This window comes from Papio anubis, chromosome 20 (genome assembly GCF_008728515.1).
Source record: "Papio anubis isolate 15944 chromosome 20, Panubis1.0, whole genome shotgun sequence".
In the NCBI taxonomy this organism is placed as follows: Eukaryota; Metazoa; Chordata; class Mammalia; order Primates; family Cercopithecidae; genus Papio; species Papio anubis.
This window is the reverse complement of record NC_044995.1, coordinates 48774883-48791158: the sequence shown is the minus strand read 5'-3', so window position 1 is coordinate 48791158 and position 16276 is coordinate 48774883. Positions and strand designations below refer to the sequence as shown.

Genomic DNA, 16276 nt, shown 5'->3' with positions numbered 1-16276 from the left:
TCCAGCCGGTCGCCGAGCTGACCACGTGGTGCTGGGCCGGCCACGTGGTGCAGCCGCGTTTGGCCACCTGGACTCCAGAGCGTCATAGCCCCGCAATGAATGGGAGTCAGTGTTGTCCGCTCGCTATCTTTGTTCATTTATTCACCCACCCATCTACTCACCCACAAATGCATTCTTTCATGCAGTCAATTTATGAGACGCTTGTGAGAATAGAAACATTAGTAGGCAGCAGGTGCCTAATATTCCACATTTATTGCAAACCAGTCATAAAAACCAGCAAAGTGTCTACTGTCATTATTTTGCATTGGGGTAGACGAACTATAAACTAATAAACTAGTACATAAATAGATAAACAAGAAATTTCACAGCTAACACTACAAAAAAAATGAAGGTGGTGTGATTGCCACCGGGAGCTAAGTTGTATGGTATGGGTAGGAAAGATCATCCTTTAGATTTGGATTTCAAGGATAGGAAAAAGTCCAAACGGACCCCAGGCACAGGGAACAGCGAAAATGAAGGCCAATGTAAAAGCTTGGTGTGCTCAAGACATATGGAAAAAAAAAAATAGAGATGAGAGATGAGAAATTTCCAAGGACGACAGAAAACTGATCACCATCTGAGTTATAGTTGCCAGAAATGTTCTCCCAATTCATTGTTGTCCTACTCGAAATACATGCACGATTAATGGCGTGGATTATTTTAATTTCTTTTGCAGAAATAAAGAAGGTGAGACCGGGCGCGGTGGCTGACACCTGTAATCCCAGCACTTTGGGAGGCCAAGGGGCAGATCACTTGAGGTCAGAAGTTCGAGACCAGCCTGGCCAACATGCTGAAAACCTGTCTCTACTAAAAATACAAAAACTAGCCGGGCGTGGTGCGGGCATCTGTAGTCCCAGCTACTCGGGAGGTTGAGGCAGGAGAATCGCTTGAACCCGAGAGGCAGAGGTTGCAGTGAGCCGAGATCGCGCCATGGTACTCCTGCCTGGGCGACAGAGTGAGACTCCGTCCAGTCCCTCCAAAACAAAACGAAACAAAAACAAAAAACAAAAAAGGAAAGAAAGGAGGTCGGTTGCTTCGTTTTTGCCAGTTTAATTGTAATACGTTGTTTTTTCTGGGTGCCATAACAGTTCAAGACAGACGGTTCCAGATGTTTTTTGTTTCAACCCACAACACTGGATGTAGGTCAGGTTACTGCACTGTTCCAAAACACCTGTTATTTGACATGAATCAGTTTACTTGCTTATGTTTCTGACAAAAAAAAAAACCTTGGCCGGGCGCGGTGGCTCACACCTGTAATCCCAGCACTTTGGGCGGCCGAGGCGGGCGGATCACGAGGTCAAGAGATTAAGACCATCCTGGCCAACATGGTGAAACCCTGTCTCTACTAAAAATACGAAAATTAGCCGAGCGTGGCGGCTCGCGCCTGTAGTCCCAGCTACTCGAGAGGCTGAGGCAAGAGAATTGCTTGAACCCGAGAGGCGGAGGTTGCAGTGAGCCGAGATTGCTGCCACTGCACTCCAGCCTGGGGGACAGAGCGAGACTCCGTCTCAAAAACAACCAAACACCAAAACTTCTGGTTAATGTAATTGATTCGTCTGATTCAGATGCTGGAAAGTGGGCCTGGGATACAGTTAGCGATCGATAATAACACTGGCCCAACACACAGCTATAAGAAGGGAGGCAAGCACACAATAACACGGTAGCCTGAAGCCCAGGCGAAGTTTCCGCGGAAAGAACCGCTCAGACAGAGGCTGAGAGGCGTCAGCGGCGTGCGGTTTCCAAGGAAACCGTCCTTCCTAGCCACCCCAGCCGCTCTGGAGGGGGTACCGCAAGAGGCTCCGCCCACGCAACCCCGAGACCAATGACGGACTGGGAGGATTGCAGCGCATGCGCAGAGGGCTCCAGCGTCTCGGCCCGCCTCCTTTAGGTGTGGGCGGGGCTTGGGCACGCGTGCGTCCTGCCCTCCCTGTGCACGCGCAGCCCCAGCATGCCCCGGGTGCGCAGGCGGCGGGTCCCTTGGTCTTCAGGCGGCCGTGGCGGCGGTGGCGGCGGTTGGGCCGAGAGAGGCGGCCTCAGTGGCCGAGGTGGCTGGACGCGTAGCAGGTGGAAGGAGGGAGGGAGCCGCAGGCGCAGACCCACCCGCCATGAAGCCCCCCGCAGGTACCGACTACCCCGCTCGCCGGACCCGGGCTCCCCTGCACCCTCGCTCCTCCCGGGGTCGCGACTTGGGCCTAAGGCTGGAGCGGAGTGGTCCCCGAGCCACCCTCGGCCGGGCTGGAGGGGCAGCGGGGGAGGTGGGCGACCCCGCTCTCTCGTTTGCCGAATGAACGAACCAGCTTTTCCAGCGCTTCATTCATTCTGCAAAGTTGATGGCGCTTCCCTTCCGGATGGGTCGGGCCCCGTGGCGAACCCTCGGGAGGCCGTGATTTGAGGACTCCGGTCCCCGTTTTCCCGGAATTCTAGAGCCAGAGACAGACATTCAACAAGTAAATAAGCAAGAGAGGATCGAAGATAGGGAGGGATCGGTGCTCTGGAGTAAATAAACACGAACAGGGCAGTCCCAGGGAGCAAATAAACACGAACGGGGCATTCCCAGGGAGAGGGTGGTCCTGGGGGGCTTTTCCGAAGAGGTGAGCCTTGACTTGCTTGATTGGGAGAAGCAGGTGTCCTGCCAGGACCGGGGAAGGAGGCGTCCCGGGAGGAGGGAACGTGTTTGGAGAGCAGAAAGTCAGTTTGGCTGGAACGTAAAGAGGGGACCTGTTTATTGTGTTATTTATTTACTTTGGGGCCCAGGCTGGAGTGCAGTGGTGCGATCACGACTCCCTGCAGCCTGAAACTCCTGGGCTCAAGCAATCCTCCCGCCTCAGCCTCCTGAGTGGCTGGGACTACAGACCTGCACCACCACGCTTGGTTAATTTTTGTAGAGACGAGGTTTCGCTGTGTTGCCCAGGCTGGTCTTGAAGTCCTGGGTTCAAGCAATCTACCTGCCTCGGCCTCCCAGAGTACTGGGATTGCAGACATGAGCCACTGTAGCCAGCCAAGACTGGCAAAGGGGTGATGTTAAGTGTTTTTTCTTTATTTGTTTATTTATTTTTTGAGACAGTCTCTCTCTGTCTCCCAGGCGGGGGTGTAGTGGTGCGATCTCTGCCCACAGAGGCTCTCTGCAACCTCTGCCTCCCGGGTTCAAGCGATTCTCCTGCTTCAGCCTCCCAAGTAGTTGGGATTTCAGGCGCGCACCACCACACTCAGCTAATTTTTGTATTATTGGTAGAGATGGGGTTTCACCATCTTAACCAGGCTGGTCTTGAACTTCTGACCTCAAGTGATCCGTCTGCTTCGGCCTCCCAAAGTGCTGGGATTGCAGGTGTGAGCCACCGTACCCGATTTTAGAAAGTCACTCTGGTTGTTGTTGAGGCAAATCCTTGCCCGTATCCTTGGCTTTTCTCTTGCCCAGCCACATTCCCCCAGCTCTTTGTCCAGCCCATTGCAATGAGGGTGATAATTGTAATAATGATAATCGGGGATATTCAGGCCTTGGGAAGGAAGGAATGTCGTCTGCCTTGTTTGCTACTGGATCCTTGGCACAATCAGTAGATATTTACAGGATGAACTGACGTCCACAAGTTTTTCAAATCCTAACTCCTCCAGGAGAATTTTCTGACAATTCCAGTTCCCGTTGATCTCCGTCCTTTCAGAGCCCCTGAAGCTCTTCTTTACCCCACGGTTTAATGTAGATCCACGGTCCCTTTTTTGCAGTTCTAAAATCCTAAATACTCTGTAAACTGAAAGGTTTGCCATAAGTTTACAGCAAAGTCATTTGGCCAGAAAGTGACCGCAACTGACCGACCGACTGAGAGCCTTTCTTTTTCCCACTTAGCGAATATCACTGATTCTCAGCTGGGGTGATTGTGCTTCCTCAGGGGACACTGGGCCATGTCTGGGGACATTTGTGGTTGTCACAGTTGGGGGGCGCTCCTGGTATGGAGTGGATGGAGGCCAGGGATGCTCAGCACCCTGCAGCGCCCAGGACAGCTCCACCCCAGAGAACGATCCGGCCCGGATGGCCACAGTGCAGACAGGGAGAGACCCTGGTGCGTATTCCTGCTTCTCGCTGCAGAAAGAGTAATTTGATTTTGGAGTGCTGCCCCAGCCTCCCTAGTGATTTGGAATACATGGTACTTGGACTCTTACTTTTCTACAATGGGGGGAATTCTGAGTGGTAAAACGTCCCCGGCCCCAAGAGTTTCTGGACAGCAGAACATGGTCTGTAATAACAGCTACCTCTTGAAAACTTTCTGGTGGTATTCAGGATACAAGATGTTTCGCCTTCATTCCTCACTGAATTCTGAGACGGTTCTTGTTCTCTGCCCTGAATTGTTCCCGTTTTGCAGGTGGGAAGCCTGGGAGTTAATGTTTGTTGTAGATCCCAGGTGTGTAGTGGCAGAGGTGGGAGTCACGCGCACCCCAGGACCCTCTGACTTCGCTCCTGAGTGCCTGAGGCGATTTCTTGTTCTCTGCACCCTGAATTGTTCCGGTTTTGCAGGTGGGAAGCCTGGGAGTTAACGTTTCTTGCCAGAATCCCAGAGTTAGCAAGTGGCAGAGGTGGGGTCCGCACCCGGACCCTCTGACTTCAGCTCCTGCGTTCTGAGCTCGCTTGCTGTACCTGCCCCAGCCTTGTTAAAACGCACATCCGATGTTAGTGCCACCGTCCCGTCCCCTTCCTGTCCCTTTCCAGGGCTCCACCTTGCACTCAGGATTGAAGTTCAAAGCCTTCATTGTCATCTACACCAGGAGTTGGCAAACTCTGGCCTGCCTATTTTTTCGAGACGGAGTTTCACTCTTGTTGCCCAGGCTGGGGTGCAGTGGCACGATCTCAGCGTCTGCAGCCTCGCCTCCCAGGTTGACGGTTCTCCTGCCTCAGTCTCCCGAGCAGCTGGGATTACAGGTGCGCCACCCGCGCCGACTAATTTTTATGTTTTTGGCAGCTTAGGCGGGGTTTCTCCTCATGCTGTGGTCACACTGGTCTTGGTAGCCTGGCACTCCAGGTGATCACCCACATAGCGCTCCCAAAGTGGTGTTGGGATTACAGACACGACCCACCGTGCCTGGCCAAGATGGACTCTTGCTCTATCACCTGTACTAGAGTGCAGTGGTGCAATCTCAGTTCACTGCAACCTCTGGCTCCTGGGTTCAAGCGATTCTCCTGTCTCAGCCTCCAGAGTAGCTGGGATTACAGGCCTGCACCACCACACCCCGTAATTTTTGTATTTTTAGTAGAGGCGGGGTTTGCCATGTTGTCAGGCTGGTCTCGAACTCTGGCCTCCAGTGATCTGCCTGCCTCAGCCTCCCCGAAGTGCTGGGATTACAAGCGTGAGCCACCACACCTGGCCAGGCCTGCCTATTTTTGTACACCCCTGGAACTGAAGATGGTTTTTGGATGAGACAGAAAACATACGTGGGCCACAAAGCTGAAAATCCCTGGCCCTTTGCAGGACTGTTTGCTGGCCCCAGTCCTCTGCAGGACTGATGGCTGGCCCAGACCCCCTCTGCAGGACTGTTCGCTGGCCCCGGACCCTCTCACAGGACTGTTAACTGGCCCCCGGGTCTCTGCAGGACTGTTAGCTGGCCCCCGGGTCCTCTGCAGGACTGTTAGCTGGCCCCCGGGTCTCTGCTGGGACCATTGCAGCTGGCCCCAGGTCCACTCTGGGACTGTTAAGCTGGCCCCGGGTCCTCTGCAGGACTGTTAAGCTGGCCCCCGGGTCCTCTGCAGGACTGTTCGCTGGCCCCCCGGGTCCTCTGCAGGACTGTTCGCTGGCCCCCCGGGTCCTCTGCAGGACTGTTCGCTGGCCCCCCGGGTCCTCTGCAGGACTGTTCGCTGGCCCCCCGGGTCCGCTGCAGGACTGTTCGCTGGCCCCCCGGGTCCTCTGCAGGACTGTTTGCTGGCCCCCCGGGTCCTCTGCAGGACTGTTTGCTGGCCCCCGGGTTCTGCACCGTTAGGGATTTCCAGGTGGTTTTGCTGCCTTCTCTGTGCCGAGCCGCACTGACTTTCTTCACGTAGTCGCCCTTCCCGCAGCTGCCCTCGCTGCCCGGAGCCCCCGCCTGCCATTCTTGTTATCGGGCTCCGTTTGCCCATTTCTCAGAGAGGCCCTGGAGTGAGTGGCCAGGCCACATATGACTCGCCCATAGCACCTGTGGGTCTGGCGCGGCCACACGCCAGCCTTTCTTGATGAGTCCATGGATGGGGGCCTGCGTGTTCCCCTCACTGGGTGTGGGGTGTGGAAGAAGCAGGTGGAAGAAGGGACTCTTCCCATAACCCCCCATACCTCACCTTTCCCCTCTGGCATGGCAGGGATTGAGCAGTGCGTGGGTGGTCCTGGACCTCGCGTTTTGTGAACACCCAGGGGTTTGTACAGGCTGATCTGTGCATGGTGCCTCTACTCTAGGACGGGGGTTTTGTGGTTTTTTTTTTTTTTGAGATGAGAGTCTCGCTCTGTCACCCAGGCTGCAGTGCAATGGTAGTATCTAGGCTCACTGCAACCTCTGCCTCCCGGGTTCAAGCAATTCTGCCTCAGCCTCCTGAGTAGCTGGAATTGCAGGCGCGCGCCACCACGCCCAGCTAATTTTTGTATTTTTGGTAGAGATGGGGTTTCACCATACTGGTCAGGCTGGTCTCAACCTCCTGACCTTGTGATCTGCCCGTCTTGGCCTCCCAAAGTGCTGGGATTACAGGCGTGAGCCACCACGCCCAGTTGGGCAGGGGGATTTTTTTTTTTTTTTTTTTTTTTTGAGATGGAGTCTCTCTCTGTCACCCAGGCTGGAGTGCAGTGGCGCCATCTCGGCTCACTGCACACTCTGCCTCCCAGGTGCACGCCATTCTCCTGCCTCAGCCTCCTGAGTAGCTGGGACTACAGGCTCCCGCCACCACACCCAGCTAATTTTTTGTGTTTTTAGTAGAGACAGGGTTTCACCGTGTTAGCCAGTATGATCTCGATCTCCTGACCTCATGATCCACCCGCCTCGGCCTCCTGAAGTGCTGGGATTACATGCACAAGCCACCGCGCCCAGCCGGGGATTTTTAACAGCAGCATTATCTCTATTCCGGGCTGGATTGTTCTCTGCTGGGGCCGTCCTGGTCACTGCGGGGTACTAAGCAGGATCCCTGGCCTCCAGCCACTCCACACCAGGAGCATCTGCAGCCGTGACAGCCACAGGTGTCCTAGATGTCACCCAGGGTCCCCTGGAGGGGATTGATGGCAGAATTGCCTCCTGCTCTAGAGACTGATCAATCTGTTCTTCCCTACTAGAGCCCTGGACCTCACTCTTCTGGATGAGAAGCGGGTGATCCCTCCTTTCCCTCTACCCTCCTCACTTTGACCCTAACTGAACCAAAAGCAGACCTGCCTGGCACTGGGTTTTGTTTCTGCGCAGCCTGTGCAGGAGACGTGGTGGACGCGGCGTCTCCGTGCTCTGTGGCAAACGACCTGCGATGGGACCTGAGCGCACAGCAGATAGAGGAGCGCACCAGGGAGCTCATTGAGCAGACCAAGCGCGTGTACGACCAGGTGGGCGCCCAGGAGTTTGAGGACGTGTCCTATGAGAGCACGCTCAAGGCGCTGGCCGACGTGGAGGTCACCTACACGGGTAAGTCCCAGGCAGGGTCTGGGCGTGGGCCACAGGTGCCGAGGGAGGTGGCACCGCAGGCAGGAGCAGCCCAGTCCGTGGAGCAGGTTCAGAACCTGGCGTGAAGTGTCACCAGCATCCTGCCCCTGAGCACAGGGCAGCGCCACCTACTCCCAGGCTGTTGTGGCTAAACCGGACGGCTGGACGGAGGCATCCGGCAGGTGCTGGTCACTGGAGGTGTCGGAGAGAGGCGGTTCCGCCCGTGCTCTGCTCCGTTTCACAGCCTCATCCGTTCAAAGGACCCCTTGGTTGTATGATCTGAGAGCCGGAGATGTCTAAACAGCACACCTCTCCAGCCTCTCCCAGAGCCAGCAGCCTTGAAACCTGACCCTGTCTGACCTCTTTCCCTGGCCCGGGAAGGCGGGTATTTGTTTTCTCTCTGAATGACTGAACTTGGCCCCTTTGGCTTCTGCCTCCTTGCCCTGCTGCGGGGGTGACCTCATGACCTTGGGCATCCTCCTCACCCTCAGCCCGATCCTCCTCCTCTCCTTGGGGTCCCTGTGCTCACGGAGAGGAGTGAGGTACCTGGTGACATGGGTTAGGGACACTGCTTCCCGAGCTCTGCCTAAGGCTGACAGTGTACCTGCCTGACCAAGAGACCCAGAGAGTCTCCGCAGGGAGCTCTGAGTGAGGCAACTCCCCGCCCTTCCATCTAGCAGAAGGCCTTTTTGCTGGGACCCATCGAGAATCCTTGAGTTCAGCCCAGGACTTCTCTTGTGTTCCCAAGGCATCCCCTGAAAGGGTTGGCCTCCATGGCCCGTGCCGTGCGGCCTCCAGAGGGTTTGCTGTCTGAGCTGGGGGCTGGAGAGAGGGCTGAAGCTCCACAAGCACCCCGAGCCTGCAGAGCCTGCAGCCCCTGCTTGGAATCCTGACCCTCTTCCCAGTCCCTCTGGCTTCCGACAAGTGGCTTAGAGCCCAGCGGGACCTTGGTTTCCCCTCCTCAGCCACATGGTGGCCCCTGGTCTCTCCCGCAGGAGTCTCCTGAGGCTCAGGTGATACCAGTTCCCTCTTAGGGCGCCCAGCGGTGCCGGGCATCATTTCCCCCGCCCGTGCCCTGCTTTCCCCTCCTGCAGCCTTTCTTCTCCTCCTTCACATGGTGGCGAGAAGCAGCGTTAAAGGAAACTGAAATCGGCCCTGCTGCTCCCCTCGGAGCCTTTCCACTGTCCTCAGGGTGACGCCCAGCATCCTCGGCGTGGTCTTCAGCGCCCTGCACTGTCTGTGCCTGGACACGCAGTCTCCTCGTGCCTGGCACCCTCCCCCAGCCAGGGCCTCCCCAGCCAGCCCCTCCTGCCCCTTGCGCCCCTCGCCCTGTGCTCTGCTGAATGCCCGGCTTCTCTCTGATGGCAGATTAAGTCCACTTAGCCAGGGAGCCCTTCCTGCTCCTCCTGTCCCCATGCCAGCCGCCTGGACTAGTCCCTGCACGGCACTGACACTCGTCCCAGCAGTTGCTTGTCTAATCGGTCGCCCATAAATCCCGAGGGGACAGAGCCTATTTTTTTCTCTCTTCAGCCCCAGCATCAGGCCTGGCTGAGAGCCCCCACTACGAGCTTTTGTGTTGATTTTTTGAGACGGGGTCTTGCTCTGTCACCCGGGCTGCTATAGTGCAGTGGTGTGATCATGGCTCACTGCAGCACCCATCTCCCAGGCTCAAGCCATCTTCCCACCTCAGCCTCCCAAGTAGCTTGGATGATAGGTGAGCTCCACCACGCCTGGCTGATTATTTTTTTTAAATTTTTAGTAGAGATGAGGTCTTGCTATGTTGCCCAGGCTGGTCTAGAACTCCTGAGCTCAAGCTTCCTGCCTGCCTCGGCCTCCAAAAGTGCGGGGATTACAGGCATGAGCCACTGTGCCAGCCCATCCCCACTCCAAACGCATGGAGCCTCCTCCAAACATACTGAGGCCTGGGGACATTTCTGTTGGCCCAGAATCGAGGTAGTGACCGGACTGCAATTTGAATTTAGGTCTTTCTTCTGCAAAGTATATGCTTTTTAAAAAAATTTTATTATTATTAGTTTTGTTTTATTGTTTTAGAATGAGTCTCGCTCTGTCACCCAGGTTGGAGTGCATGGCGCTGTCATGGCTCACTGCAGCCTTAACCTCCCAGGCTCAAGTGGTCCTCCTGCCTCAGCCTTCTGAGTAGCTGGGAGCACAGGTGTGTGCCACCGTGCCTGGCTGATTTGTTTTTTTAAACTGCTCCATTGAGATATGGTTTGCATCACATACAGTTCACCCATTTAAACCACAAACTTCAGGCCGGCAGCGGCTCACGTCTGTCATCCCAACACTTTGGGAGGCCGAGGTGGGTGGATCACTTGAGGTCAGGAGTTTGAGACCAGCCTGACCAACATGGAGAAACCCCGTCTCTACTAAAAATACAAAATTAGCCGGGCGTGGTGGCTCATGCCTATAATTTCAACTACTTGGGAGGCTGAGGCAGGAGAATCACTTGAACCTGGGAGGTGGAGGTTGCGGTGAGTCGGGATCATGCCATTGCATTGCAGCCTGGGCAACAGCTGTGCAACTCTGTCTCAGAAAAATAAAGAAAACAAAACCATACCCTTCAGTGGTTTTTAATAAATTGGCAGTGCTGCCCAGCTGTCACCATTCTTTCATTTTAGAGCATTTTCATAACCCCAGAGAGAAACTTTATACCCTTCAGTGGTCACGCTCCATCTCCTCTGCCCCCAGCCCCAGCACCCATGCGTCCCCTCCTGTCTCTGTGGACGGGCCTGTGGGTAGCCATCCTCTGTGGATGGATATTTCATAGAACTGGCATCACACAGCCGGGCGCGGTGGCTCACGCCTGTAATCTCCTCACTTTGGGAGGCAGAGGTGGGTGCATCGTGAGGTCGGTAGTTCAAGACCAGCCTGGCCAACATAGCGAAACCCCGTCTCTACTAAAAATAAAAAAATTAGCCAGGCATGTGCCTGTAATTCCAGGTGCTCGGGAGACTGAGGCAGGAGAATCACTTGAACCCAGGAGCTGAAGGTTGCCGTGAGCCGAGATCATGCCACTGCACTCCAGCTTGGGCAACAGAGTGATACTTCGTCTCAAAAAAAAAAAAAAATGGCATCACACACCGTATGGTCTGGCTTCTTTCTCTGCACGTGACGTCCTTGGGTTGCATCCACACCGCAGCCTGTTCCAGAGCCTCGTTCCTTTTCATGGCTGAGTCATGTTCCATTTGGCAGGGGCCACATCTTGTCAGTCCGTTCACTCGTGGATGGGCCTTTTGGCAATTGCGAATCGCGCTGCTGTGAGTGCACGCGTGCAGATTCCGGTGTGGATGTGTGTTCGTGTCTCCCGGCTGGATGACTGCAGTGGAGTCTTGGGGGTTGTGGGATGACTCCATTTTAAAGCTTTTTTTTTTCTTTTTTGAGATGGAGCCTCACTCTGTCACCCAGGCTGGAGTGCAGTGGTACCATTTCAACTCCCTGCAACCTCCGCCTCCCAGGTTCAAGCAATTCTTCTGCCTCAGCCTCCCAAGTAGCTGAAATTACAGGCGCGTGCCACCATGCCCGGCTAGTTTTTGTATTTTTAGTAGAGATGGGGTTTCACCTTGTTGGCCAGGCTGGTCTCGAACTCCTGACCTCAAGTGATCTGCCTGCCTCGGCCTCCCAAAGGGTGGGATTACAGGCTTGGCCACTGCACCCGGCCTAAAGCCTATGCTTTTCTAGCCACTGGCATTTCCTCTGCTCAACCTAAAGTGCAGATGTGCTCAGGAAAGTGTGAGTCGTTCATGCATTTAAATGTGCCCATCGCCAGCTGCAGCTCTCTCTGGAAGGGAACTCCGCCAGCCTCTCTGTTTCCTCACACCCAGCTCTGTCTGTTGGGGTCCTTCTTGCCTTGGAGGGCTTTGAGTTGAATCCATGTTTTTCTTTGGTCTCTAAGATCAGGCCAAAGAAAGGACACAGGCGACAGCACCTCCTTTCTCCATTCCAGGGCCCAGCCTGGAGGGGCGGTTGCATGTGCCTGTAGTCCCAGCTACTTGGGAGGCTGAGGCAGGAGAGAGCTCATGGGGGGATCCAGCAGACGGGCCTGGGAGAGGGGTCCGGCAGCACCTGCCAGTTGCACCAGGGCCCATTCTCACAGCTGTCTCCCTGGTCTCCCTGTTTTAGTTCAGAGGAATATCCTTGACTTCCCCCAGCATGTTTCTCCCTCCAAGGACATCCGAACGGCCAGCACGGAGGCCGACAAGAAGCTCTCTGAGTTCGACGTGGAGATGAGCATGAGGGAGGACGTGTACCAGAGGATTGTGTGGCTCCAGGTGAGGGGGAGTGCTCCCCGCAGGGAGTGTGACCAGCCTCCCGAGTAGCTGGGATTACAGGCACGCGCCACCACGCCCGGCTAATTTTTGTATTTTTAGTAGAGACGGGGTTTCACCATGTTGGTCAGGCTGGTCTCAAACTCCTGACCTCAAGTGATCCGCCCACCTTGGCCTCCCACAGTGCTGGGATGACAGGTGTGAGCCACTGTGCCCGGCCCATTTTTTTTATTTTTAGTAGAGACGGGGTTTCATCATGTTGGTCAGGCTGGTCTCCAACTCCTGACCTCAGGTGACCCACCCACCTCAGCCTCCCACAGTGCTGGGATCACAGCATGTGCACTTGCTTTTCCTTTCCTGGCCATCCTAGGTGTGACCCAGACACCCCATCCCCACGTGGCGTGAGCTGACAGGGCCTGGCGGTGTGGCTGCGTGGGCTTCTGCTCCCCCGATGCTCCTCCCAGCATGCAGTGGGGCTTTGCTGTTGGTGTCACATGATCAGGAGAGACCCAGAGACCCTCCTGCTGCTGCTCATCCTCTTAGGCGAGGACCCTCAGGAAGGTGCTGATGTGTCCCCCAGTGTCAGGAACGTGCAGCCCTGGTGCTTTGGTAAATACAGATCAGGGTGGCCCGTGATAGCAGTGGATTATTATTTTTTAAATTTATTTATTTATTTTTTTTTTTGAGAAGAGTCTCCCTCTGTCACCCAGGCTGGAGTGCAGTGGCGCGATCTCGGCTCACTGCAAGCTCCGCCTCCCGGGTTCCCGCCATTCTCCTGCCTTAACCTCCCTAGTAGCTGGGACTACAGGCGCCGCCACCACGCCGGGCTAATTATTTTTTTTTTTTTGTATTCTTAGTAGAGATGGGGTTTCACCATGTTAGCCAGGATGGTCTCAATCTCCTGACCTTGTGATCTGCCCGCCTTGGCCACCCACAGTGCTGGGATTACAGGTGTGAGCCACCATGCCCAGCCTTTTTTTTTTTTTTTTTTTTTTTAAAATACAGACAGGGTCTCACAATGTTGCCTACACTTGTCTCAAACTCCTGGGCCCAAGCAATCCTCCCACCTCCACCTCCCAGAGTTCCTGTTGAAACAACGAGAGGTTCCCATGCAGGTGCAGGAAATAATCGAGTGCCCTTGTCAACTTTGCCCATGTCCCCCAGTGGTGACGTTTTGCAAAACTATGGTGTCATCTACTCCCTGATATGGACCTGGGGACAATCGGCAATCTTGTTCCCATTCGGCCACCGCCCTGGTGAAGGAGCTCTGGGCTGATGTTAGCGCAGGGCTCGTCCAAACAAAGCAAATGTTCGCTTGGGTTTTGTGTAGTCGCAGGTCGTCATTTCTCTGAGATAAATGCCCAGCAGTGCAGTTGCCAAGTCACATGGGGGCCAGATGATCAGATTTTTAAGAAACTGCCAAACTGTTCTTTGGAGCAGCTGCACTGGCCCACATCCTACATGCTTTGACGTTTTTATTCCAGGAGAAAGTTCAGAAGGACTCACTGAGGCCCGAGGCTGCACGGTACCTGGAGCGGCTAATCAAGCTGGGCCGGAGAAATGGGCTTCACCTCCCCAGAGAAACTCAGGACGTGAGTGCTGGGTGTAGGGAGTGCTGGGCATGGGGAGTACTGAGCTCAGGGAGTGCTCAGGCAGGGGGAGTGCTGGGTCCCGGGGAGTACTGGGTGTGGGGAGTACCGGGTGTAGGGAGTGCTCCATCCTGGGGGGAGTGCTGCGTCCCAGGGAGTGCTGGGTGTGGGGAGTGCTGGGTGTGGGGAGTGCCGGGTGTAGGGAGTGCTCCATCCTGGGGAGTACTGGGCACAGGGAGTGCTGCGTCCCGGGGAGTGCTGGGTGTGGGGAGTGCTCCCTCAGCCCTTGGTGGGAGTGTTCCAGGACCTTGCGTCTTCCTGCAGCGCCCGCCCCGGTCTCTCCTTCCTCTCACGTCTTGCCTTTGTCTCCAGAAAATCAAAAGCATCAAGAAGAAACTGAGCCTCCTGTGCATCGACTTCAACAAGAACCTGAACGAGGACACGACCTTCCTGCCGTTCACGCTCGAGGAGCTAGGTAGGGGCTGGGCAGTGGGGAATGGGTTGCCATCGGTCCTGGGACTCACTGCAGGCCTGCCAGGCCCTCGGGGGCCGCCGCTTCCTCCTGTGGGCTTCTGTGCTGAAGGGCGGCGGGAGGCCGAGGTACATGGACCTGACCGCCCTGGGCCGAGGGCTTTCCTCACTGGGAGCACTCCAGGGCCGTTTACAGCCAAAAGCTCTGACCCCTCCTTGGGGAGGGCCGTGGTCTGTCCCACCAAGATGCCGTCCTGATAGAAAATGTCCCTGGCAGTGGCGGGAGCCCAGGCCGGACTGGGCGGCCAAGGGTGCCAGTCTCAGCCGTGGCCCTGAGGTAACCACAGTTTTCCCTTGAGACCCCACTTCCTGCCTGCCTTTATTTTTATTTTATTTTATTTATTTATTTATTTATTTATTTTGAGATGGAGTCTTGCTCTACTGTCCAGGCTGGAGTGCAGTGGTGCAATCTCCACTCACTGCAACCTCCACCCCCTGGGTTCAAGTGAGTCTCCTGTTTCAGCCTCCTAAGTAGCTGGGACTGCAGACATATGCTATCACACCTGGCCAATTTTTTTATTTTTAGTAGAGATGGTTTCGCTGTGTTGGTCAGGCTGGTCTCAAACTCCTGGGCTCAGGCTATCTGCCCGCCTCAGCCTCCCAAAGTTTTGGGATTACAGGCATGAGCCATCGCACCTAGCCAGGCCGGAACATTCTGATGGGTGCTACAGAATATAACGTCCACTTCTAGATTCTGAATGTGGTTGCCACTGAGGTGACAGGTGAGGACAAGGCCCTCATGGCCCAAGGCCTCCACGGGTGGCTTGATGTGCGGTCAGCTGGGCGCATGTTTCCTGAGGGAGCACTCGCACGTCAGGCATCGCCAAGCTTGGCTGCCAGCCCCTCGCTTGGCCCTTCTGTGTCTCGGGCAGCACATCCTACCCCTTCAGCTCTGGGCACTCAGGAGAGACATCGGGCTACGATCTGCCATAAAGCACGTTTCCAGCCCGGGAGCCCAGCCTGCCACTCAGCGGGTGCACTGATGACCCACATCATTCCCGTGGCCACCCATACCGTCCCTGCAGCCACCCACGCCATCCCCGCGGCCACCCACACTGTCGCGGCCACCCACACTGTCCCCGCCACCCGCGCTGTCCCTGTGGGGCTGCCTCTCCCACCTGCCCGTGTTAGCAAGCAGAAGGGCTCGGTGCCCGATGTGCTGGAAGCCAGTGCCATGGCACCAAGGTTTTGAGGAAACAAAAGCTTTTCAGTTGCAAGTGACTCCCAAGGAGACCGGGCGTCCAGCTCAAATCTGCTTCCTGCGCCGGCTTTCAGGCAGTACTTTCATTCGAGAAGTTGTAGAGGTGGGTTCTGGGATTAGCAGGTGATTGGTGGAAGGAAAAGGGAAGGTCTGGAAGGTCCTCGAGCACGCACAGTTATCTGTCCATGCCAGCTCAGGGTCCCGGTGCGAATCCTGGGGACGTCGGTGTGAAGCGCGGTGGAAGTTCATTTGGCGTCCACGAGCTGGTTCTACACAGACTCTGCTGGCTCATGTGGGTTCCAGCCGGTTTCAGCCAGTTTTGTTCTTGTCAGTGTTTTCTCTGCCTGTTTGTTTTCATGTTTGCCATCCTGCAAACTCAAGAGTGTTTGTCGATTTTGGTGTCTAACTCTTGGGAGCGCTGTTTCATTTGTCCGGCCTGCAGGGCCTCCTGTGCAGGTGGCTTGAGTCCCATGTGGCCGGGTGACACCATCACGCGGGCGGCTAGCACATTGGGTGACGGTCCTCCAGGGCTCTCCGCTGCCCCGGGACCTGTTTCCCGGGGTGTCGTGGTCAGTCACTTGTCAGGAGACACTCTGCCTTAGTCCCTTTTCTTCTGCTTACAACAGAAGACCTAAAGCCATGTAGTTTATAAGAAAAGGAATTAACTTGTCACGGCTCTGGAGACTGAGAAGTCCCAGGTCGAGGGGCTGTATCTGACGAGGGCCTTCTTCCTGGTGGGGACTCTGGAGCCCTGAGGCGGCCAGGGTGTCACCTGGCAAGTGGAGGGGGCTGAGCGAGCCGGCTCCACCCAGGTCCCTCCTCCTCACAAAGCCCCAGTCCCACTGCCACATTAACCCGTCCATACCTTCATCCATTCCTGAAGGTGGAGCCCACATGACCTGGCTGCCTGTTGAAGGCCCCAGTACCCAATCCTGCCATCTCCCAACACCGCCATCTCCAACACCGCCATCTCCAACACCGCCATCTCCAACACCCCCATCTCCAACACC

The 16276-nt window shown here is 55.7% G+C and overlaps 1 protein-coding gene across 3 annotated transcripts in view; it reads left to right on the top strand.

Moving 5' to 3' along the window:
• The first annotated feature begins 1952 nt into the window (after positions 1-1952).
• THOP1 (thimet oligopeptidase 1) overlaps positions 1953-16276 on the top strand; it is a 25141-nt gene continuing 10817 nt past the window's right edge. For 2 of the 3 annotated variants that reach the window (XM_003914632.3, XM_031660142.1), the window contains exons 1-5: positions 1953-2160; positions 7429-7641; positions 11800-11948; positions 13430-13537; positions 13907-14009. In XM_003914632.3, the coding sequence (XP_003914681.1) occupies positions 2145-2160; positions 7429-7641; positions 11800-11948; positions 13430-13537; positions 13907-14009 (589 nt within the window). In that variant the 5' untranslated portion in view covers positions 1953-2144. The remainder of the gene's footprint in view (positions 2161-7428; positions 7642-11799; positions 11949-13429; positions 13538-13906; positions 14010-16276) is intronic. The other variant, XM_031660143.1, reaches the window with a different exon arrangement.